General features: G+C 50.8%; 2 protein-coding genes and 1 long non-coding RNA gene across 11 annotated transcripts; 2 read left to right on the forward strand and 1 right to left on the reverse strand.

The window, feature by feature from the left end:
- Positions 1–1,066: 1,066 nt before the first annotated feature.
- On the reverse strand, positions 1,067–17,617 carry LOC116982130 (zinc finger protein 572-like). Of its 9 annotated transcripts, none has more exons than XR_004414361.1 (3): positions 17,476–17,587; positions 6,135–7,251; positions 1,067–1,091 (listed from the first exon to the last, which is right to left on the reverse strand). XR_004414361.1 is itself a non-coding variant. In XM_033035459.1 (3 exons), coding segments are annotated over exons 2-3 (753 nt in total). In that variant the 5' UTR covers positions 17,473–17,490; positions 17,566–17,587; the 3' UTR covers positions 5,936–6,499. The 9 variants fall into 9 exon arrangements, 6 of the variants coding, with proteins under 6 accessions (XP_032891350.1, XP_032891351.1, XP_032891348.1 ...); XR_004414360.1 differs by lacking the exon at positions 1,067–1,091 and adding an exon at positions 1,906–2,117; XR_004414359.1 differs by lacking the exon at positions 1,067–1,091 and having other exon boundaries at positions 5,936–6,323; positions 6,426–7,251.
- Positions 17,618–19,671: 2,054 nt separating this feature from the next.
- Positions 19,672–21,263, forward strand: LOC116982272 (zinc finger protein 239-like; the record flags this gene model as incomplete). The annotated part of the gene is made up of 2 exons (XM_033035548.1): positions 19,672–20,412; positions 21,246–21,263. Coding segments are annotated over 2 exons (759 nt in total), but the record flags the coding sequence as incomplete, so codon positions are not given.
- A 1,090-nt stretch (positions 21,264–22,353) lies between these two features.
- On the forward strand, positions 22,354–23,031 carry LOC116982143. The gene is made up of 2 exons (XR_004414367.1): positions 22,354–22,524; positions 22,643–23,031. It is a non-coding gene; the product is annotated as an uncharacterized LOC116982143 (long non-coding RNA).
- The last annotated feature ends 606 nt before the right edge of the window (positions 23,032–23,637 follow it).

Raw genomic sequence — 23,637 nt, forward strand, 5'->3', positions numbered from 1 at the left:
AAATGCAATGAGTTATTCAGCCTGCCCTGAGCTTGAATCTGAAATGCAATTGGAAATGAAATGTAATGAGTTGTTTGGCCTGCCTGAAACCACTAATTTCGGCCCACGGCCCCTATTAGCCGAGAAACTGGTCCCTTTAGCCCCAAATGCCCTTATTAGCCCAGGAGGAGCATTTTGGCCCAAAAGGCCCGTGCCAGGCCAGGAAAAGTCCAGAAAAATTGCCTTTCACTGAGAATCTGCTCAGATTTTTTTTTAAGTGCTCATTTGGCCCATCAGGCATGTACTAGCCCAGGCTCATCAGTAAGTATTCTCCCTGCAAGTATTAAACCTCACTCCAGTATTTTTCTCCCTCCCTTCATTTGCTCCCTGTGAAATCCAGGCCAGGATATAGTTTCCTCCCTGATTGCTGTGATTAATATTAAAGTTCTGATCTTGAGAATATCACATTTTTGAATTTTTAAGGCAGTCTGGTTGTTTATTACTATTTCCGTCACAACGGTTAATTTTGTAATTAGCTACTTAATTAGGCAATTAACTCATTATATACTTTAATTTCAGCCCATCAAAGTAAGATGCATCATATTTGTTTCAGAATGCTTCAATCTATAATAACTGAACATTTTATTCAGTTCTCTTAATTTTTATTAAAGTTATGGGCTTTTATGTCAATTGACTGCCCTTGATCACAGCTTTTGTGTTAAATTAATGGAAAAGCAATAGGGAACAAGATGCTAATTTCTGAGTATGAAAATTACCATAACTTTATTAATACTGAAGATATGAAAGTGAATTAGGTATCAAGTTTTTTTTGTGCTTTATCTGATGAGATAAATTTCAGGCTTGATTTTTAAAATCTCAAAATGTTGTAACATTCCTACTGACTGACTGACTGACCCTAATCCTAATCCTAACCCCAGCTCTACATTTGTTATTTATCATTTTTATTTAACAGTTCACATCATAACTTTATAAAGATAAATCAATTCTAAAACAAAATTATCAGCAAGGTTAGCATTCCCTTTATTCCTTGGAAACCTTGCTATTGTTTTGATGTAATTCGGAGGCAGCCATGATCCCAGAGTGCTCGCTACCTAGCGACCATGAAACAAAGCGAGTGAATGGTCAATTGGCGTCTGATCTCAATGTCAAAGGTGCTTTGATTGGACAATTACTACTCGGAAAACTGGAGGTTTTTCTCATATTTTTTAAATGTGCAGGTTTTGTTCTTGACGAGTTTCAGGTATGATTTCCATAATATTTTTACACAATATGTTAGAAATTCAGGTAGTTACGTGATTTGGGTCACAAACTGAAACAAGAAAGCACTTTGGCCCACAGCCTAAAAACAGGGAATTATAGACCAGTAGTGGGGAAGCTGTTATAGCTGTACATCTGGAAAGCAGTAACAGGATCGGTCAAAGCCAGCATGGATTTATGAAGGGGAAATCTTCCTTGACTAATCTTCTGGAATGTTTTGAGGATGTAACAAGTAGAATGGATAAGGGAGAGCCAGGGGATGTGGTGCATTTGGACTTTCAAAAAGTCTTTGACAAGGTCCCTCACAAGAGATTAGTATGCAAAATAAGAGCACATGCTATTGGGGGTAGGGTATTGACATGGATAGAGAATTGGTTGGCAGTGAGAATGCAAAGAGTAGGAATTACCGGGTCCTTTACAGAATAGCACACAGTGACTAAAACTCAGTGCTGGGACCCAAGTTATTTACAATATAAATGATTTAGACAAGATAATTAAATGTGACATCTCCAAGTTTGCGGATGACACAAAGCTGGGTGGCAGCATGAGCTGCGATGAGGATGCTATGAGGCTGCAGGGTGACTTGGATTGGTTGGGTGAGTGGGCAGATGCATGGCAGATGCAGTATAGTTGGATAAATGTGAGGTCATCCTTTTTGATGGCAAGAACAGAATGGCAGACAATTACCTGAATAGTATCAGATTAGGAAAAAGGGAGGTGTAACGAGACCTGGGTGTGCTTGTACACGGGGCCTCTGAGAGGAATTTTATCAGTGGGTACAAAGTTTCTTTCGGGCCCCGTCCCTTCTCCATTAATCATCCTGTTTATATCCACTGCCGGTTTATGCCATGAGCTGTAGCCTGTAAAGCAAAAAGGGGTATGAAAGATGAGAGGGGTGGAATGGAGCGCTCTGTTGATGTTCTGCATTTGAGGCCTCATGCTCCTATACTCCCTCCATGATAAATACAACTCAAATAAAATGATCAGAAAGAAGAAAGCACATTTGTTTTGAACATATGTTTTTAATGCTACAATACAGATAAGGAGGAAGAATTCACACAAAAACATCCTTTTGTATTTCAAAGCAGATCAGATCATCAAAATACATCATTATTTACCTTAATTAAAGAGCTTTCCAGGCCTTTTTTGGAAAAATGTTTGAATCACAGCATAAAAATGTATTGTTCTGGCAATGATAGATTCAATACTTAGCCTGGCTAAATCTACAAGACATTCCTGAGACACTGTAGAGCTTAAGTAATTCTTAATCAGCTTGAGGTTGCTAAATTACCGCTCTGCAGAAGCTACAGTGGCTGGGATTCTTAAGCTAACACAAACATTTGGAAACAGATCACCAAGTCTATACTCTGTTAACAAGTTCAACAGATCTAATGTTTTAACAGTGTATTTACAAAAATCACCCTACCACTAACATTCACACTCAGACACACTCACTCACCCACTCACACACCCACACTAACACACACACACACACACCTACACACACACCCACACACACTCAGTGACACACACACACATAGAAACACACACATGGACTCCCACATACCTAATCACAGACACACATACACAGGCTCTCTCACTCTCTCTCTATCACACACACACACACAGGCTCTCTCACTCTCTCTATCACACACACACACACACACAGGCTCTCTCACTCTCTCTATCACACACACACACACATACACAGGCTCTCTCACTCTCTCTCTATCACACACACACACACACACAGGCTCTCTCACTCTCTCTATCACACACACACACACATACACAGGCTCTCTCACTCTCTCTCTATCACACACACACACACACACACAGGCTCTCTCACTCTCTCTCTCTCTCTATCACACACACACAGGCTCTCTCTCTCTCTATCACACACACACACACACACAGGCTCTCTCACTCTCTCTATCACACACACACAGGCTCTCACTCTCTCTCTATCACACACACACACACACAGGCTCTCACTCTCTCTCTATCACACACACACACACACAGGCTCTCTCACTCTCGCTATGACACACACACACACACACACTGTATCACCCCTCAGGCATATTAACAAAGATCCACGCACAGACATCGAACCACTGATCGCCGATCTCCACAGAGCTGGCGAGAGAGAGAGGGAAAGATGGAGGGAGAGAGGGGGAAGAGAGAGAGAGACAAGAGACAGAGAGAGACAGAGAGAGAGACAGAGAGAGAGAGAGAGAGAGAGAGACAGAGAGAGAGAGACAGAGAGAGAGAGAGACAGAGAGAGAGACAGAGACAGAGAGAGACAGAGACAGAGAGAGAGACAGAGACGGAGAGAGAGAGAGAGACGGAGAGAGAGAGAGAGAGAGAGAGAGAGAGAGAGGAGAGAGGGGGGAGAGAGAGGGGGGAGAGAGTAAGAGGAGGAGAGAGTGAGATAGATGGGGAGAGAGGTGGAGAGGGAGGGGTAGAGCTAGAGAGGGAGATAGAGAGGAGGGAGAGAGGGAAAGAGGGAGGGAGAGATGGAGGGATAGCGAGGGGTGAGAGAGAGAAGGGGAGGGAGAGAGGGCAAGAGAGAGGGAGCGGGGAAGAGAGGGAGAAAGAGAGAGATTGGGAGAAAGACAGAGAGCGATAGAGAGAGGGGGAGAGGGAAGAGAGAGAGAAGAGAGAGAGAGAAAGAGAAAGATGGGGAGAGAGAGACAGAGAGGTGGGGAGAGAGGGAGGGGAGATGGAGAGGGGGCGAGGGGAGGAGAGAGAGAGGGCGGAAGGAGAGGGGGAGAGAGAGTGAAAGAGAGAGGGGAAGATGGGGAGAGATAGAGATAGAGATTGGGAGAGATAGACATAGAGAGAGAGGTAGAGAGGGAAAGATGGAGAGAGGGAGAGAGATGGGTAGATAGAGAGGGAGAGAGAGAGGGAGGGGGAGAAATAAAGAGAGAGAGGTAGAGGGGGGAGAGAGAGAGGAAAGAGGAGAGGGAACGGAGAGGGAGGGGTAGAGGGGGAGGAGAGAGGGGAGAGAGGGGCAGAGCGAGGGGGGAGAGAGAATGGGAGGGGGAGAGAGAGAGAGATGGAGAGTGGGGGAGAGAGAGGGGGAGATAGAAGGGAAGAGAGGGAAAGGAGAGAGAGCAGGAAGAGAGAGAGAGAGAGATGGGGAGAGAGAGACAGAAAGGTGGGGAGAGAGAGAGAGGGAGGGAGAGAGAGAGGCAGGGGGAGGAAGAGGGTGAGACAGAGAAAGAGAGGGAGAGAGATGGGGTGAAAGAGACAGAGAGAGGTAGAGATGGTGAGGGGAGAGAGAAACAGAGAGAGGGAGAGATGATGAGAGAGAATGAGAGGGAGAGAGAGCGAGAGATGGAGAGAGAGAATGGGGAGAGAGAGAGGCAGGAGAGAGGGGGGCGGAAAGAGAGAGAGAGCAGGGAGAGTGAGGGGGAGAGAGAGAGACGGGGAGAGAGACAGAGAGGGAGAGGGATAGAGAGGGAGAGAGTGGGGGAGAGAGGAAGGGGAGAGAGAGAAGGCGAGAGAGAGAGAGAGGATGAGAGATAGAAGGAGAGGTGCAGAGGGTGGGAGAGGCAGGGGGAGGAAGAAGGTGGGACAGAGAAAGAGAGGGAGAGGGGGTGAAAGAGACAGAGAGGTAGAGAGAGGAGAGAGAGGAAGAGAGAGAGAGATGGAGAGAGAGGAAGAGAGAGAGATGGAGAGAGACTGTGGGAAGGAAGAGGGAGGGAGGAGAGAGAGATGGAGAGAGAGAATGGGGAGAGGGAGGGAGAGACATGGAGGGGAGAGAGATGAGAGAAATAGAGAGAGTGAGAAAGAGAGGGTGAAGAAAGAAATAGAGAGAGAGAGAGGGAGGAATGAGAGAGAGGAATAGAGAGGAATGAGAGAGGCAGGAGAGGGAGGTGGAAAGAGAGAGAGCAGGGAGAGTGAGGGGATAGAGGCAGAGGGAGTGAGAGAGGGTGTGAGAGAGAGAGAGAGAGAGAGGTTGAGAGAGGGGGGATAGAGAGAGGGGGAGAGCAATGAGAGAAAGAGAGAGAGACAGAGTGGGGGAGAGAGGAAGGAGAGAGAGAGAAGGGAAGAGAGAGACAGATAGAGAGGATGAGAGATAGAGAGGGAATGAGAGAGAGGGAGGGAGGGAGAGAGAGAGGGAGGGAGAGAGAGAGGGTGAGAGAGAGAGAGAGATGGGGAGAGGGATATATGGAGAGAGAGAGACAGAGGAGGGAGAGAGAGGGGTGGAGAGAGAGAAAGAGGGATAGGGGGGGAGAGAGAGGAAGAGAGAGAGGAAGAGAGAGGGGAGGAGCGGGGGAGAGAGAGAGATGCGGAGAGAGGGATATCTGGAGAGAGGGGTGGAGAGAGAGACAGAGGAGGGAGAGAGAGACAGAGGAGGGAGAGAGAGAGAGAGAGAAAGAGAAGGGGAGAGGGAGAGAGACGAGGAGAGAGGGAGAGGGGAGAGGGGGGGAGAGAGGGGGGGCGAGAGAGGGAGAGAGAGGGGGGAGAGAGAGGGAGAGAGAGAAGGGAGAGAGAGAGGGGGAGAGAGAGAGAGGGGGGAGAGAGGGAGGGAGAGAGGGGGTAGAGAGGGGGTAGAGAGGGGGGAGCCGCTGTACTTCCCATCAGCAACAACAGGTAACATGATGCACGGAGCTCCCAGGACTTGACGCAACCTCCATTCAAAATACTCTTCAATCACATCGATTCCCAACACAATGACTTTAATAACATTAGAATAACATGAACAGATTTTGCCGGGACATCGCGGGTGCTGGTCAATCACCTCGCACAGAAATATTTTAAATACAATGCAGAATGATACAAATTAAAACACATTTTGTGTCTCAAACCTGCGATAAATAAATGACATCAACCAACACATCCAACATTTCAATTTACAAACTCACCTGCTGCTTATACTTGGAACAACACTTTAAACGTTGCAAACTCCAGTGTCAGCATTTTACTGATCACCCGTTCAAGAAATCTCACAGGAATAAAGTGAAAGCTGCAGGGACCAGCAGTTTGATAGCCCAGACTTGTCCACACAAAGTATCATCATAAAGGGGGAAATACAGCAAGGGCCAATATTAATACTGTTGACAAAATAAATAATTACACAAAGTCATTCAAAAGGTAAGAATTGAAATAATATAAAGGAAATAATATAAAGGAAATGATAACTGTAAATTGGTGACCTTTCTCTGTGTTACTGTCCAACACAGGCTCTCAGGTGAACAGTGAAAGCTGCTGAGTCTTTAAACACATTCCCTCACACGGGGCACGTTTCAAGGCAGGTGTGAGCTTTCTGCTGACGGAGATAAGAAAAGCTCTTCCCACAGTCAGGACATGTGTACGGCCTCTCTCCGGTGTGGGTCCGCTGGTGTCTGTGGAGGTTCCCTGGGTGTACAAAGCCCTTCCCACAGTCAGGACATTTGTACGGCCTCTCTCCGGTGTGGGTCCGCTGGTGTAGTTGGAGGTTCCCTGAGTCTGCAAAGCTCTTCCCACAGTCAGGACATTTGTACGGCCTCTCTCCAGTGTGGGTCCGCTGGTGTTTCCGGAGGGTCCCTGAGTCTGCAAAGCCCTTCCCACAGTCAGGACATTTGTACGGCCTCTCTCCGGTGTGGGTCCGCTGGTGTCTGTGGAGGTCCCCTGCCTGTGCAAAGCCCTTCCCACAGTCAGGACATTTGTACGGCCTCTCTCCGGTGTGGGTTCGCTGGTGTACGTGGAGGTGCGCTACGTGCGTGAAACACTTCCCACAGTCAGGACATTCATGCCGTCTCTCCACTATTCGTCCTTGAATAGCACCTGATTTCCCAATTCCGTCAGATGGGGTGAACGGCCTCTGCCCACGTTGATGTTGTGAATCAGTGTTCACTCTGGAGGAAGAAGGTTGCCCAGTGGATGTTGGTCTGGGGGCTTCAGGATGCCTTCTTAAGTGCCTTGTGAGGAACTCCACTGTGCTAAATGCAACAGTGCAGTGAGGGCAGGGATGGCAGTCTCCTTGCATCACTCCATCTACCACTGGAGAAGGAAACAGAAATGATCACTTTCAGCAAAGAATCCACGCTCTGATTTGGAAGACAGATTAGTAAATGCTTCCGTGTTAATGGAGCTGCTCGGAGATGTTAAATGAAATAATTTACAGGCGTGTCTGGTGAAAGATTGTGGGAGGAGGGAGTTATCAATCACCAGATGATTCAGATAAAGACTCAAGGGAGATGGAATCTGTCTTTGATATCCCCCAATGAACAAGGTACACGTCAATAAGTTATTTACAATTCTTCTAACCCAGTGTGATAACTGGTTTGTTAAAATGGCCAAATGAAAAGCAAAGTGCAGATGTCAAATAACATCGTGAGCTGGGAGTTGCTGAGGATGACAGCAGGGTAAAGGGGCTGCCTGCATCTTTGTAAATGCTCAGTGATTCAGCGTGAGTTGCTCCAAGGATGTTTTGTATAAAATCAGTGGATCCACGATGTTTTTGTGCTTCTGACACCAGTGACATCATTCAGCACAATTCTCTGCTTCACTATTCTGTACATTTCTCATCCTTACTACAACTGCTGCTTTGTTTGTGATAATAGTTTCTGACGAGTCACTTTAAACACCTGTCATTATTTGACAGTAAAACAATGAAAGTTTGATGCCATTGACCAATCCCTGTTGCAGGCAGGCAGGCGTACACTGGCCCTATCCCTGACCTCTATCTCCGTTACATTGACATCTCCTGCACCCATCCACAACTCATGGACTTCATTAACTTCACCACCAATTTCCATCCTGACCTCTAATTCACTTGGACCATCTTCCACACCTCCCTCCCCTTTCTAGATCTCACAGTCTCCATCACAGGCTGACATCTACAAACCCACAACTATCTCCACTACACTTCTTGCCCCCCTGCTTCCTGCAAAGACTCCATCCCCGACTCCTAATTCCTCCGTCTACGCCGCATCTGTGCCCAAGATGAGGGGCTTCCATACCACGACATCCCAGATGTCCTCATTCTTTAGGGCAGGGAGGGAGAGAGAGAGGGAAAGACAGAGAGAGAGAGAGGGGAGAGAGGGGGAGAGGGAGAGAGGGGGAAGAAAGAGAGAGAGAGAGAGCCCCGGAGAGAGGAGAGGGAGAGGGGGAGAGGGAGAGGGGGAGAGGGAGAAGGGGAGAGAGGGTGAGGGGGAAAGAGGAAGATAGGGGAGGGAGAAAAAGAGAGAGGGTGAGAGAGAGAGATAGAGAGGGAGAGAGAGAGAAAGGGAGAGAGAGATAGAGAGGGAGAGAGAGAGAGGGGTGAGCGAGGGGAGAGAGAGATGGGGAGAGAGAGAGGGGGAGAGAGAGAGGGGGAGAGAGAGAGGGGTGAGAGAGATGGGGAGAGAGGGATATAGGGAGAGAGAGAGAGAGAGAGAGAGGAGGGGGAGAGAGACAGAGACAGAGGGGAGAGAGAGAGAGGAAGAGAGGGGGGCGATGGGGAGAGAGAGGAGGGAGAGAGGAAGGGAGAGAGCGAGGGAAAGAGGGAGAGAGAATGGGTAGAGAGTGAGACAGAGAGGGGACAGAGGGAGGGAGAGATGAGGGGGAGAGAGGGGAGAGAGGGGGGAGAGAGAGGGGAGAGGGGGAGAGAGAGGGGAGAGAGAGGGGAGAGAGAGAGGGAGAGAGAGGGAGGGAGAGAGAGGGAGGGAGAGAGAGGGGGAGAGACGATGAAAGAAAATGAGAGATGTGGAGAGAGAGAGACAGAGAGGGAGAGAGAGGTAGGGAGAGAGAGGGGGGGTGGGGGAGAGAGGAAGGGGGAGCGAGGGAGGGAGAGAGGGAGTGAGAGAGAGGCAGCGGGAGGAAGAGGGTGAGAGAGCAAGAGAGGGAGAGAGATGGGGTGAAAGAGACAGAGAGAGGTGGAGAGGGAGAGAAGGGAGAGAGAGCGAAAGGAGAGATAGTGGGGAGGTGAGAGGGATAGAGAGTGTGAGAAAGGGAGAGGGGAGAGAGAGAGAGTGGAGAGAGAGAAGGGGAGAGAGGAAAAGGAGAGATAGTGGGGAGGTGAGAGGGATAGAGAATGCGAGAAAGGGAGAGGGGAGAGAGAGAGAAGGGGAGAGAGAGAAGGGAGAGAGGGAAAGGAGAGGGGAGAGAGAGAGCAGAGAGATATAGACAGCGACAGAGGAGAGATGATGAGAGAAAGAGAGAGGAGGGGAGAGAGAGAGGGGGCGGGGAGAGAGGGAGAGGGGGGAGGGGATAGGGGTTAGAGGGAGAGAGGGAGTGAGAGAGAGAGGCAGGGGGATGAAGAATGTGAGACAGGGAAAGAAATGGAGAGGGGGTGAAAGAGAAAGAGAGAGGTAGAGAGGGTGAGGGGAGAGAGAGAGAGAGAGAGAGAGAGAGAGAGGGGAGAGAGAAACAGAGGATGAGAGGGAGAGGGGGAGAGAGAGAGGGGGGGAGAGGGAGGGGGGGGGAGGGGGAGAGAGGGAGAGAGAGAGAGGGAGAGAGGGAGAGGGGGAGAGAGAGAGAGGGGTAGAGAGTGGGAGAGGGTGAGACAGAGAGAGAGAGAGTGAGAGGGGAAGAGAGGGTGGAGTAAGAAAAAGAGATAGGGAGAGACAGAGAGGGAGAGAGAGAGAGAGAGGGAGAGGGGGGAAGAGGGAGAGAGAGAGGGGGAGAGAGGGGAAAGGGGGAGAGAGAGGGGGAGAGATGGAGGGGAGAGAGATGAGAGAAATAGAGAGAGAATGAGAGGGAAAGGGTGGAGAAAGAGAGACGGGGAGAGAGACAGAGAGAGAGAGGGAGGGGGATGGAGAGGAAGGAGAGAGAGGCTGAGAGGCAGGAGAGAGGGAGGCAGAAAGAGAGAGAGCCGGGAGAGTGAGGGGGATAGAGGTGGAGGGAGTGAGAGAGAGAGAGAGAGAGAGAGAGAGGTTGAGAGGGAAGGGGAAGAGAGAGAGAGGGGGAGAGCGATGAGAGAAAGAGAAAGAGAGAGAGGGGAGAGACGGGGAGACTGATGGGGGAGGAAGAAGGAGAGAGAGGGAGAGAGAGAGGGAACAGAGGGAGAGAGAAAAATTGAGAGAGAGGGGAGACAGAAAGGGAGGGAGAGGAGAGAGGGTAGAGGAGAGAGGGAGGGGGAGAGAGATGAGGGGGAGAAAGAGAGGGGGGGAGAGAGCAGAGAGAGACAGAGAGAGAGATGGAGAGAGAGAGGGGAAGGAGTTTGGGAGGAGAGGAGGGGAGAAAGAGAGAGGGGGAGAGAGAGAGGGAGGTGTAGAGACTGGGAGAGAGAGAGAGAGAGAGAGAGGTAGGGAGAGAGAGATAGATAGATAGAGAGGGGAGAGATGGGATGGGGAGAGGGAGAGAGGGAGAGAAAGAGAGAGAAACGGGGGGGAGAGAGAGGGGAGGGGGGAGGGGAAAGAGACAGAGAGAGAGATGGGGAGAAAGAGACAGAGAGAGGTGGAGAGGGAGAGAGGGGAGAGAGAGCGAAAGGAGAGATAGTGGGGAGGTGAGAGGGATAGAGAGTGTGAGAAAGGGAGATGGGGAGAGAGAGAGGGAGAGAGGTAGAGGAAGAGGTGGAGAGGGAGGGAGAGAGAGGCAGGGGGAGGAAGAGGGTGAGAGAGAAAGAGAGGGAGAGGGAGAGAGATGGGGTGAAAGAGACAGAGAGAGGTAGAGAGGGTGAGGGGAGAGAGGAGAGAGAGATGGAGAGAGAGAGAGAATGGGGTAGAGAGAGAGGGGGAGAGAGAGAGGGAAAGGAGAGGGGGAGAGATAAAGCAGGGAGAGAGAGACAGAGGAGAGATGATGGGAGAAAGAGAGAGATGGGGAGAGAGAGACAGAGGGAGAGAGAGGTGGGGAGAGAGAGAGAGGGGGAGAGATAGAGTGAGAGAGAGAGGCAGGTGGAGGAAGAGGGTGAGAGAGAAAGAGAGGGAGAGAGATGGGGTGAAAGAGAGAGAGAGGTAGAGAGAGTGAGGGGAGAGAGAGAGGATGAGGGAGAGGGGGAGAGATGGAGAGAGAGAATAGGGAGAGAGGGGGAGAGTGGGAGAGAGAGGGAGAGAGAGGGGGAGAGAGACAGAGAGGGAGGGAGAGATAGAGAGAGAAGGGGAGGAACAGAGGAGAGAGAGGGAGAGAGAAACAGGAACAAGAGAGGTAAAGAGGTAGTTGAGAGAGAGCAAGGGGGAGAGAGAGGGTAAGATAGAGCGAGAAAAGGGAGAGAGAAAGAGAGAGAGAGAGAGAGAGAGAGAAAGAGAAAGAGAAAGAGAAAGAGAAAGAGAAAGAGAGAGAAAGAGAGAGAGAGAGAGGGGAAGGAGTTTGGGAGGAGAGGAGGGGGAGTGTGATGGGGGTGAGGGGGGAAAGAGAGAGTGGGAGAGAGAGAGAAAGGGGGAGGGTGAAGGAGAGAGTAGAGAGAGAGAGAGGGGAGAGAGAAGGGGGAGAAAGAGAGTGGGGGGGAAAGAGAGAGAGAGAAGGGCTGAGAGAGAGAGGGAGAGGTGAAGAGGGAGCGGGGGAGAGAAGGGGGCGAGAGGGAGGGGTAGAGACTGGGAGAGAGGGAGAGGGAGAGACGGGGAGAGATGGGATGGGGAGAGAGGGAGAAAAACAGAGAGAGAGACGGGGAGAGATAGGGGGAGAGGGGAGGGGAAAGAGAGAGAGAAAGATGGGGAGAAAGAGAGAGAGAGGTGGAGAGGGAGAGAGAGCAAAAGGAGAGATAGTGGGGAGGTGAGAGGGATAGAGAGTGTGAGAAAGGGAGAGGGGAGAGAGAGAGAGAGAGAAGGGAAGAGAGGGAAGGGGGAGAGAGAGATGGAGAGAGAGAATGGGGGAGAGATGAAGGGGGAGAGAGAGAGGGGTACAGAGTGGGAGACAGGGGAGAGAGATGAGAGAGAGAGAGGGAGAGAGAGGGAGAGAGAGTGAGAGGGAAAGAGAGGGTGGAGAAAGAGAGATGGGGAGAGAGAGAGGGAGAGAGAGATAGAGAGAGGGAGGGGAGAGAGGGAGGGGAGAGAGGGAGGGGGACAGAGAGGAAGGAGAGAGGGAGAGAGAGGCAGGAGAGAGGGAGTCGGAAAGAGAGAGAGCAGGGATAGTGAGGGGGATAGAGGGGGAGGGAGGCGGGGGGAGTGAGTGAGGGTGTGGGAGAGAGAGAGAGAGGATGAGAGATAGAGGGAGAGGAGGAGAGGGAGGGAGAGACAGAGGCAGGTGGAGGAAGAGGGTGAGAGAGAAAGAGAGGGAGAGAGATGGGGTGAAAGAGACAGAGAGATTTCGCTCAAGATGGCGGCGCGCACAGTGGCAGCGGCTCGAAGCTCTCCCTTTCGGTGCATTTTTTGTGTGTTTATGTTTGTATGTCTGTTTGACAATGTTACGTTTTGTCGTGCGAATCTCACCTTCAGCCGACAGGATCTTCTGATTATCGGATTACAGTGTAAACAGGCAGTTAAGTGTGTTTTTCTGCATTCACGCAACATACCGGAGGAGATAGCCAGGACACCGGGCTCTCCGTGGATTGTTGTCGGCCCCAGCAAACGCCGGAGACGGAGGAGGCACAGGAAGCAAAAGCGTGGTCGCCGGTCCGGACTACTCGCTAGGCTAAGGCAACAACCACATAAACCACCGCTACCCAGCATCATTCTCACCAACGCCAGATCCATCACCAACAAAATGGACCAACTAAGACTACAGGTCGCCGCAAACAAATTCATCGCGGACAGTTGCATTCTGCTAATAACAGAGACGTGGCTACACGCACTTGTACTGGACGGAGCCATTGAGCTAGCAGGCCGCACAGCATTTCGCTGGGATAGAAACAAAGAGCAAAGGAGGGGGGTTATGCATCTACGTTCACAACAACTGGTGCACAAATACCACAATCATAGACAGACACTGTTCTGCTGATTTGGAGTACCTGATAGTTAGATGCAGGCCTTTCTACCTTCCACGTGAGTTTACCGTGGTCATAGTTACAGCTGTGTATATCCCACCGGATGCTAATGCTAGCATAGCCCTAGGCTACCTCCATAGCGCTATCAGCAAACAAGAGAACACCTACCCCAAAGCAGCCCATATCATAGCTGGTGATTTCAATCACGCAGACTTAAAATCAGTTCTCCCCAAGTTTGAACAACACATCAAATGTGCAACCAGGGGAGAAAATACATTAGACAAGGCCTACTCAAACATCAAGAAGGGGTTTAGAGCCACACCACTACCACACTTAGGCCAGTCGGATCACCTATCCATTCACTTAGCACCAGCATACACCCCCCTCAGGAGAAAAGCTCAACCCACCACCAGGACTGTTAAAACTTGGCCTGAAGGAGCTTCCTCACAGCTACAGGACTGCTTTGAAAGGACAAACTGGGACATTTTTTGAAATCAGGACTTGGAGGAGTACACATCCACGGTACTCTTTTACATCCAGAACTGTGTTGACAACGTCACCGTCGACAAACTCATCCGGGTGTACCCCAACCAGAAGCCGTGGATGACAAAAGAGGTCCAAACTCTCCTCAAGGACCGCAACACCGCCTTCAGGTCTGGCGACAGAGCCCTGTACAGCGCTGCTAGAGCCAACCTGAAGAAAGGCATCAGGGATGCCAAAGCGGCCCACAAGAGGAAGATAGAGGACCACTTTAACAACAACAATCCACGGCGGGTGTGGCAGGGCATCCAGCACATCACCAACTACAAGCCCAGCAACAGCACGATGGCCGACGGCGATGCCTCACTGGCAGAGGAGCTGAACTGCTTCTTTGCTCGCTTCGAGGCAGAACCAGAAGAGTTCGTCACCATTCTCCCACCAGCCCCTAACAACAACAACTACACCCTCACTGTGCAGGAGCATGAAGTGAGGCGGGTGCTCAGGGCGGTGAACCCGAGGAAGGCTGCCGGCCCGGATGGCGTGACAGGAAGGGTTCTGAAAGAATGTGCAGACCAGCTCTCCGAGGTCTTCACGAAAATCTTCAACCTGTCCCTGTCCAAATCCATCATCCCACCGTGCCTGAAGTCTGCCACAATCATCCCACTACCAAAAAAGCCTGTTATCAGTGGCCTTAACGACTACCAACCGGTCGCTCTGACACCAGTCATCATGAAGTGTTTCGAGAGGCTGGTCCAGCAGCACATCAAAGCCAGCCTCCCGCCCACCTTCCATCCACACCAGTTTGTCTACAGAGCAAATAGGTCCACTGAGGATGCCATCGCCACTGCTCTTCACACTGCACTGACCCACCTCCAACACCAGGGGAGCTATGTGAGGATGCTTTTCATTGACTTTAGCTCTGCCTTCAATACCATCATCCCCAGCAGACTGGTCACCAAACTCATGGATTTAGGACTCTCCCAACCCATCTGCCTCTGGATCAAGGACTTTCTGTCTAACCGCCCCCAGACCGTCAGACTGGGCCATCACCTCTCCACCTCCATCACATTCAGCACCGGCTCCCCACAGGGCTGTGTGTTGAGCCCCCTCCTCTACACCCTCTACACCCACGATTGTGCCCCCGCCCACTCCACCAACACCATCGTCAAGTTTGCGGACGACACGACTGTGGTTGGACGTATCTCAGGAGGAGATGAGACAGCCTACAGGGAGGAAGTCCAAAGACTGGCAGCGTGGTGTTCAGACAACAACCTCATCCTAAACACCACAAAAACAAAGGAAATTATCATAGACTTCCGTAAGAACAGTGCAGCCCCCAAACCCCTATTCATCAATGGGGACTGTGTGGAAAGGGTCTCAGACTTCAGATTCCTGGGCACACAAATTACGGAGGATCTCTCCTGGACTACAAACACCACCACAGCGGTCAAGAAGGCCCAGCAGCGACTCTACTTTCTGAGGATCCTCAGGAAAAACAACCTGGAGGAGAAGCTGCTGGTGTCCTTCTACCGCTGCTCCATCGAGAGTGTGCTGGCGTACTGTATAACCACATGGTATGCCAGCTGCTCTGCAGCGGACAGGAGAGCCCTTCAAAGGGTCATCAACACCGCACAAAAAATCACTGGCTGCCCACTGCCCTCCCTGAAGGACATCTTCAGCTCTCGCTGCCTTGGCAGGGCAGCCAACATCCTGAAGGACCCTTCCCACCCTGGACACAAACTGTTCCACCTGCTGCCCTCTGGCAGACGGTACAGGTCTTTCAAAACTCGCACAAACAGACTCAGAGACAGCTTCTACCCCATAGCCATACGTGAACTTAACAATGCAAAATAAGAAATAACACTCACATTCAACTGAATGGTTCTTACTCACAAGCACCTTAAAAACATCCTGAATGTACTTGACCATTTGCACTACTATATAACTGTATATAACTGTACAACACCGAATACCTCATAATGGCAAATTAGTGGCAAAAATTATCTGTAAATTTTTTATATGTATATATTTTTACCTTTTCTTATATATTTAAAATTGTTCTTGTGAATCGCACCGTTGGATTGACTTTTAAATTTCGTTGTACCATGTGCAATGACAATAAAGAGATTCATTCATTCATTCATTCATTCAATATTATTATACTTAATATACACATGCATTGTGCAAAAAATAATTTTGATTATCTTGAGTGGATGTTTCTAGATTAATTTATGGAAATTAAACATTAAATTCCTTCCATCTGACATATAAATTCATGACAGTGAGATTTAAAAATCATGTTATATTGTGAATTCTTGTGTTAATGGGATTAGTTTGTTATTTGGATACTTAGGCGATTTAAATAAAACATCCTTTTCTTAAGAAATTGAATCTACAGGACATTCTTAATGGGGAAAGTGGTGGGCAGAAAGGCATGTCATGTGTAGTTTGAAGAGCAGAAACTTGTAGTTTACAATGCCAAAATTGAAAACTTGAGGAAAAACAAGATGTACAGAGCTGCTTATTGGCTACAATCTGAGGAGTATGATGATGCTACTGGTTATGGCATGCCAATGTACCAACTAGCAACTGATCTTCTCCATAAAGACCTGGTCTATTGCTAGAAATTGTAATTTATTTACCTATCTGTTACGGACTTACAGCATATAATACAATAATATTAAAGTTCTGATCTTGAAAATATCACATTTTTGAATTTTCAAGGCAGTCTGGGTGTTTATTACTATTTCCGTCACAACGGTCAATTTTGTAATTAGCTACAATTAGGTAATTAACTAATTACATGCTTTAATTTCAGGTTATCCAAGTAAGATATTTTATATTTGTTTCAGAATGCTTCAATGTATAATAACTGAAAATTTCATTCAGTTCTCTTAATTTTTAAGAAAGTTATGGGCTTTTGACTGTCCTTAATCACAGCTTTTGTGTTAAGTCAATGGAAAAGCAATATGGAACGAAATGCAAATTTCCGAGTATGAAAATGGCCATAACGGTTTTAATACTGAAGATATGAAAGTGAATTAGGTGTCAAATTAAACATTTTATGCTATATCTGATGGGATAAATTGCAGACTTGATTTTTAAAATCTCAACATTTTGTAAAATTGCTAGGAACTCTCCCCCGAATTGTCATGTTACTCACGACACGTGACTCATTGATAATTATTTATTTATATTCCTACGAACAATTTTCCCAATTGGGCCCCGCACCTCCTAAGTTCAGCCCTGGTGGTGAGACCACATCTGGAGTATTGTGTACAGTTTTGGTCTCCAAATTTGAGGAAAGACATCCTTGTGATTGAGGCAGTGCAGCGTAGGTTCACGAGATTGATCCCTGGGATGGCGGGACTGTCATATGAGGAAAGATCGAAAAGACTAGGCTTGTATTCACTGGAGTTTAGAAGGATGAAGGGAGATCTTATAGAAACATATAACATTATAAAAGGACAGGACAAGCTAGATGCAGGAAATATGTTCCCAATGTTGGGCGAGTCCAGAACCAGGGGCCACAGTCTTAGAATAAAGAGGTCATTTAAGACTGAGGTGAGAAAAAACTTTTTCACCCAGAGAGTTGTGAATGTGTGGAATTCCCCGCCACAGAGGGCAGTGGCGGCCAAATCACTGGATGGATTTAAGTTAGAGTTAGATAGATCTCTAGGGGCGAGTGGAGTCAAGGGATATGGGGAGAAGGCAGGCACGGGTTATTGATAGGGGTCGATCAGCCATGATCACAATGAATGGCGGTGCTGGCTCGAAGGGCCGAATGGTCTCCTCCTGCACCTATTGTCTATGTTTCTATGTCAATTATATTAGCGCAGCCCCGACCCCAGGCCCAGTCACCGGCTCCCGGGTGCGAGGCCGCGGCCTGGACCCCGCCCCGCCCGCCCTGATCCACCGGGGCCTCTCACCGCGTCAGGCCCGGCCCGGCCCGGCTACTCACTCACGGCTCATCCCGCCCGCCCTGATCCACCGGGGCCTCTCACCGCGTCAGGCCCGGCCCGGCCCGGTCACTCACTCACGGCTCATCCCGCCCGTTGCCCCGGAGACCGAGACAGAGAGAGAGACCGCGCGGCGCAGCGGGGTGGGGGGCTCAGCCCGGAAATGACGTCGCTGCCCCCGGACCGTTGCCCCGCAGGCTGCCAGGTCGAGCAGCGGGGCGGCCTCAGCCGGAAATGACGTCACGGCCAAAGATGGAGCCGACCCGCACTGGACGGTGAGTGAGTGAGTGAGAGACAGAGAGAGAGAGAGAAAGAGGGAGAGAACGAGAGAGAGAGAGAACGAGAGAGAGAGATCTGAGTGGTGGGAGGCTGAGAGCGACAGGAATGAGGGCAGAGGGTCAGGGAGGGAGTGGGAGGCTGGGGGTTAGAAAAGGGTTTAAGTGAGTAACGAGGGGAACAGGGAGCAAAGGTGGGGGGGGAGGGATTCAAGGGGGAGTGGGTTTGGTGCCGAGGGGGATCAATGGGGGGGGGGGGGCAGGGAACTAGGGGGAGAGAGAGGGGTCAAGGAAGGGGTAGGGAGCCTGGTGGGGGTTCACACTGTTTGGGGTGAGGAGGAGGGGGGAGGGATCAAAGGGGGGTGAGGAGCAGGAGGCGGCAGAGGTAAGGGGTTGGGAGCCACAGGGAGGAGGTCACATTGTTTGGGGATGGGGAGGGTGTTGCAGTTTAGGAAGTCAAACCAGGGCAGGATCTTCACTGTGAATGGTGGGGCACTGGGGCAATAGGCAATAGGTGCAGGAGTAGGCCATTCGGCCCTTTGAGCCAGCTGATCATCCCGAATCAGTACCCCGTTCCTGCCTTCTCCCCATATCCCTTGACTCCGCAATCTTTGAGAGCCCTACCTAGCTGCCTCTGAGGCAGAGAATTCCACAGATTCACAACTCTTTGTGAGAAAAAGTGTTTCCTCGTCTCTGTTCTAAATGGATTACCCGTTATTCTTAAACTAGCCCCTGGTTCTGGACTCCCCCAACATCGGGAACATGTGCCCTGCTTCTAGCGTCCAAACCCTTAACAATCTTAAGTTTCAATAAGATACCCTCTCATCCTTCTAAACTCCAGAGTGTACAAGCCCAGCCGCTCAATTCTCTCAGCATATGACAGTCCCTCCCATCCTGGGAATTAACCTTGTAAACCTACGCTGCTCTCCCTCAATAACAAGAATGTCCTTCCTCAAATTAGGGGACCAAAACTGCACACAATACTCCAGGTGTGGTCTCACTACGACTGTATAACTCTGAGCCTTGCGGATTATGTGGAGCCGAGGGATCTAGGAGTGTGGGTACATGTTGGGCCGAAGGGCTTTCTTCCAACGCTGTATCACTCTAACACAAAGTGCTGGAGTAACTCAGCGGGTCAGGCAGCATCTGGAGAGAAGATAGACACAAAGTGCTGGAGTAATTCAGCGGGTCAGGCAGCATCTGTGGAGAAGATAGACACAAAGTGCTGGAGTAACTCAGCGGGTCAGGCAGCATCTGTGGAGAAGATAGACACAAAGTGCTGGAGTAACTCAGCGGGTCAGGCAGCATCTGTGGAGAGAGGAATGGGTGGCGTTTTGGGTCATCACCCTTCTTTGGTTTAGTTTAGTTTAGAGATGCAGCGTGGAAACAACAGGTATTTTGGCCCATGGAGTCCGCGCCCCCAGCGATCACCCCGTACACTAGCACTATCCCACGCACATTAGGGACAATTTTGCAGTTTTGCGGAGGCCGATTAATCTACAACCCTGAACGTCTTTGAAATGTTGGAGGAAACGGAACACCCAGAGTAAAAATCCATGCAGGTCAAGGGGAGAACGTACAATCTCCGCACAGGCAGCACCCATAGTCAGGATCGACCCCGGGTCTCTGGCGGTGATGCGGCAACTGTACCGGTGCGCCAGTGTGCTGTGCAGAATTATATAACGGTTTCCTCCGCCATAAACACACTCAATATGCGCTAGTAATGTCCTGTTTGCCAGCTTGTTGACCCTCTGTGTTCCCCTCCTGCAGGGTTTAGGAGCAGTTGCTGTGGAAGGAGAGACATGGACGTGAGCGGCTATTGAGGGCGGCCAGGGTGCCGGTGAGCCCCCACCCCCGCTCGGTGTGTGGGCTGAGCTTCGAGGGCTGATCTTCGATGAAGGACCACATGACGGGACGCCATAAGGAGAAGCGTTATGAATGCGACGTGTGTGGCAAGGTCTGGCAGAGACCGAGCCAGTTGGAGGTCCACCGGCGGGTGCACACAGGAGAACCCCCCTTCAACTGCTCAGAGTGCGACAAGACTTTCAAGACGACGAGTGACCTGAATGTCCATCGGCAAGTGCACACGGGCGTGGAGCCCCATGGCTGCTCCACATGCGGCAAGAGCTTTACCCATTTGTCGGGGCTGCGCGACCACCTGCGGGTGCACAGCAGTGAGCGGCCCTTCACCTGCTCCGACTGCGGCAAAGGCTTCAAGTTGTCCAAGGGCCTGAAGATGCACTGGCGGGTGCATACTGGGGAGCGGCCCTTCACCTGCAGCGACTGTGGCAAGGGCTTCACCCAATCCAGCAACCTGCTGGTGCACCAGCGCACCCACACCGGAGAGCGCCCCTACATCTGCGCCCAGTGCGGCAAGGGTTTCACCCACTCCGGCAACCTGCTGCAGCACCAGCGCACCCACACCGGAGAGCGCCCCTACACCTGCGCCCAGTGCGGCAAGGGTTTCACCCACTCCTGCAACCTGCTGCAGCACCAGCACACGCACACCGGCGAGCGCCCCTACACCTGCACCCAGTGTGGCAAGGGTTTCACCGACTCCAGCAACCTGCTGAAGCACCACCGCATCCACACCGGCGAGCGCCCCTACACCTGTGCCCAGTGCGGCAAGGGTTTCACCCAGTCCTGCAGCCTGCTGATGCACCAGCGGGTGCACGCCGGCAACCGTCCCGTCCCCAGCCCGGTGTGTGGAGAGCGCTTTGCCATGGCCTCCCACGCCCTGTCTCACCAGCACGTGCACACCAGTGGCCAGCCCTACGACTGCCCGTACTGTGGTGAGTCGTTTGACAGTTCGCGGGGGTTGCGGCAGCACCGGCGGACCCACGTCGGCGAGCAGCTGCTCCCACTGTGACAAGAGAGCACGGGGGCTGTGGGAGCACCAGCGGATACACACCGAAGGGAGACTCTTTGTGTGCACTGAGTGTGGCAAGGGTTTCACCCGCATGTCCAGCCTGTGGCAGCACTGGCGAGTCCACACCGGCCAGCGCCCCTTCACCTGCCCGCTCTGTGGCAAGGCCTTTGCCCGCTCCTCCAGCCTGCTGGCACACCGCACGTGGATAGATAGGCACTGTTTAGGTAGACACAAAATGCTGGAAGGAATGGGTAATGTTTCTGGTCGAGACCCTCCTCAGTCTCAGCCTGAAATGTCACACAGTCCTTCTCTCCAGAGATGCTGCCTGTCCCGCTGAGTAACTCCAGCTTTTTGTGTCCTTTTTTGGAAACCAGCATCTGCAGTTCCTTGTTTTTAAACCATTCTGGTTAACAATCTCTGCACCTTCCCCAAAGCCTCCACATCAGTCCTGTAATGGAATGACCAGTACTGTATGCAATACTCCAAATGCTACCTGACCAATGTCCCTTAAAGCTGCACATATACATTCCTCTCTCCTTATCTCACATCTTTTTATCTTCTTATTTACCCTCGCCTCTGCACTTACTTCACTCATCTGCCGATCACCCCCTCACCTCTTAACATTGTGTCAGTCTGAAGAAGGGTCCTGACCCGAAATGTCGCCTATCCATGTTCTCCACAGATGCTGCCTGACCCGCTGAGTTACTCCAGCACTGTGTGAAATGTCACCTATTCATGTTCTCCAGAGATGCTGCCTGACCTGCTGAGTTACTGCAGCACTTCATGTTAGAGTCATAGAGTGATACACTGTGGAAACAAGACCTTCGGCTCAACTGCCCACATCGACCAACATGTCCCAGCTACACTAGTTCCACCTGCCTGCATTTGGTCCATATCCCTCCAAACTTGTTCTATCTATGTACCTGTCTATAACAATTTCTTAAACGTTGGGATAGTCCCAGCGTCAACTACCTCCACCGGCAGCTTGTTCCATACACACACCACCCTCTGTTGAACGATTACCCCTCAGATTCCTGTTAAATCTTTCCCCCATCACCTTGAACCCATGTCCTCTGGTCCTCTATTCCCCCACTCTGGGCAAGAGATTCTGTGCATCTAAATAAATTGTGTTCTATGCAAGATTCCAGCATCTGCGGTTTCTTGTGTCTCCTCACCTATATCCACCGATCACTTCTGAACCTCAACCTGAAACATCACCCATTCCTCCTCTCTAGAGATGCTGCCTGTCCCGCTGAGTTACTCCAGCATTTTGTGTCCTCCTATCACTTGCTAGGCTTTGTCCAGCCCCCAACTCTTTTCCAGCTTCCTCCCCCCACCCTCTCCAATCAGTCTGAAGAAGGGCCCTGACTCAAAACGTGGTCTGTCCATTCCCTCTAAAGTGGTGGAGGAACTCAGTGGGTCAGGCCGCATCTGTAGAGGGAAGGGAATCTAAGGCGAACACTCCAAGCAGTCTGAAGAAGGGTCCTGACCTAGAATGTTGCCTGTCCATGCTCTCCAGAGGTTCAAGTCACTCCAGGAGATTGTGTCTCTTTGTGTAAACCAGCATCTGCTGTTCCTTGTATCTAGACTAGGCGCGCATTTCACCCTACACTTGCGCTCGGTCCGCCAAGGCCTGCTGGATCTCCCGGTTGCCAACCATTTTAACTCCCCTTCCCATTCCCACACTGATCTTTCTGTCCTGGGCCTCCTCCATTGCCAGAGTGAGGTGACACACAAACTGGAGGGACAGCACCTCATAGCTTACAGCCCAATGACATGAACATTGAATTATCCCAATTAAACGGTCATCCCCCCTCTCCCTCATGGGCCAACTCTTCGTCATTCCTCTGTCTTCTTCTCGCTGGCGAAAGGCGTCAGGATTAATCCAAGTCACCGCTTCCCGTATTTTAAGTATGTTTTATTGTTTCTAGGTTTGTTTTACATGGGGGGAGGGGGGCTGGAGGAAATTGGGGGAAACTTTTTTCAGTCACTTACCTCGACGGTGATGTGATTTTACTCCTTTGCTGAGGATCGCCCGTGAGGAGCTCCAACCTCGGGGCCTGTGGACGCCGGAGTTTCCGTCGACCCGATACGACGGCTTCGGACATCGGAGCGTCAGCAGCGGCGACTGCGGAGGGTTCAACAGCCCCGACCACGGGTGAACAAACGAGGAAGATGATTGAACTTTATTACCTTCCATCACAGTGAGGAATGTGGATTCCACTGTGGTGGATGTTTCTGTTACATTTTTATTTTATTTGGCTGTGTGTCTTGTTGCTTTTTACTTAGTATGGCTGTATGGGAACTCAAATATCACTGTACCTTAATTGGCACATGTGACAGTAAATTTGTACTTGAAACGCTTTCCTCTACATCTGTATCTATCTATTTCCATAATTATAAAACTCTGATCTTGGATCTGTGTGTGTGTGTTTATTTATTTGTTTGTGTGTTGTCACATCTTCTCGAAAAAACGATGCGCTAATGACCCCCTCTTCCCCCCTCTCTCTGTCTCTGCCCCCTCTCTCTGCCCATCTCCCTCTCTAGACTCGCCTGCAAGTTGGGACTTTCTTCCCCCCTGCCTCTCTTCCACCCGGCCTCTCTTCCACCCCCCATCTCCCCCCTCCCCAGCCTACACCACTCCCCCCACCCTCACGTCCTCTCTCTGCCCCCTCCTCTCTCTACCCCCTCCCCTCGCTCTCCCCGCCTCTCTCTAACTTGGCCTCTCTTCCTCACCCCTCTCTCCCCCCTCTCTTCCAACCCTCACTCCGCCCCTCTCTCTCTTTCTCTCTGCCCCTCTCTCTCTTTCTCTCTGCCCCCTCTCTGTCTCTGCCCCCTCTCTCTCTGCCTTCTCTCTCTACCCCCCCCCCCCCCCGCCCAACCACTCCCTCTCTAGACGCGCCTGCGAGTTGGGCGTACGCGTGAGTGGATAGGGCGGAGATGGGGTAAAAGGAGCCATTTAATAATAATATCAAGGCGGGTGGTTAGTGTGTGTGTGTAGGGGTTAGTGTGTGTGTGTGGATG

This window comes from Amblyraja radiata, chromosome 16 (genome assembly GCF_010909765.2).
Source record: "Amblyraja radiata isolate CabotCenter1 chromosome 16, sAmbRad1.1.pri, whole genome shotgun sequence".
Taxonomy (NCBI): domain Eukaryota; kingdom Metazoa; phylum Chordata; class Chondrichthyes; order Rajiformes; family Rajidae; genus Amblyraja; species Amblyraja radiata.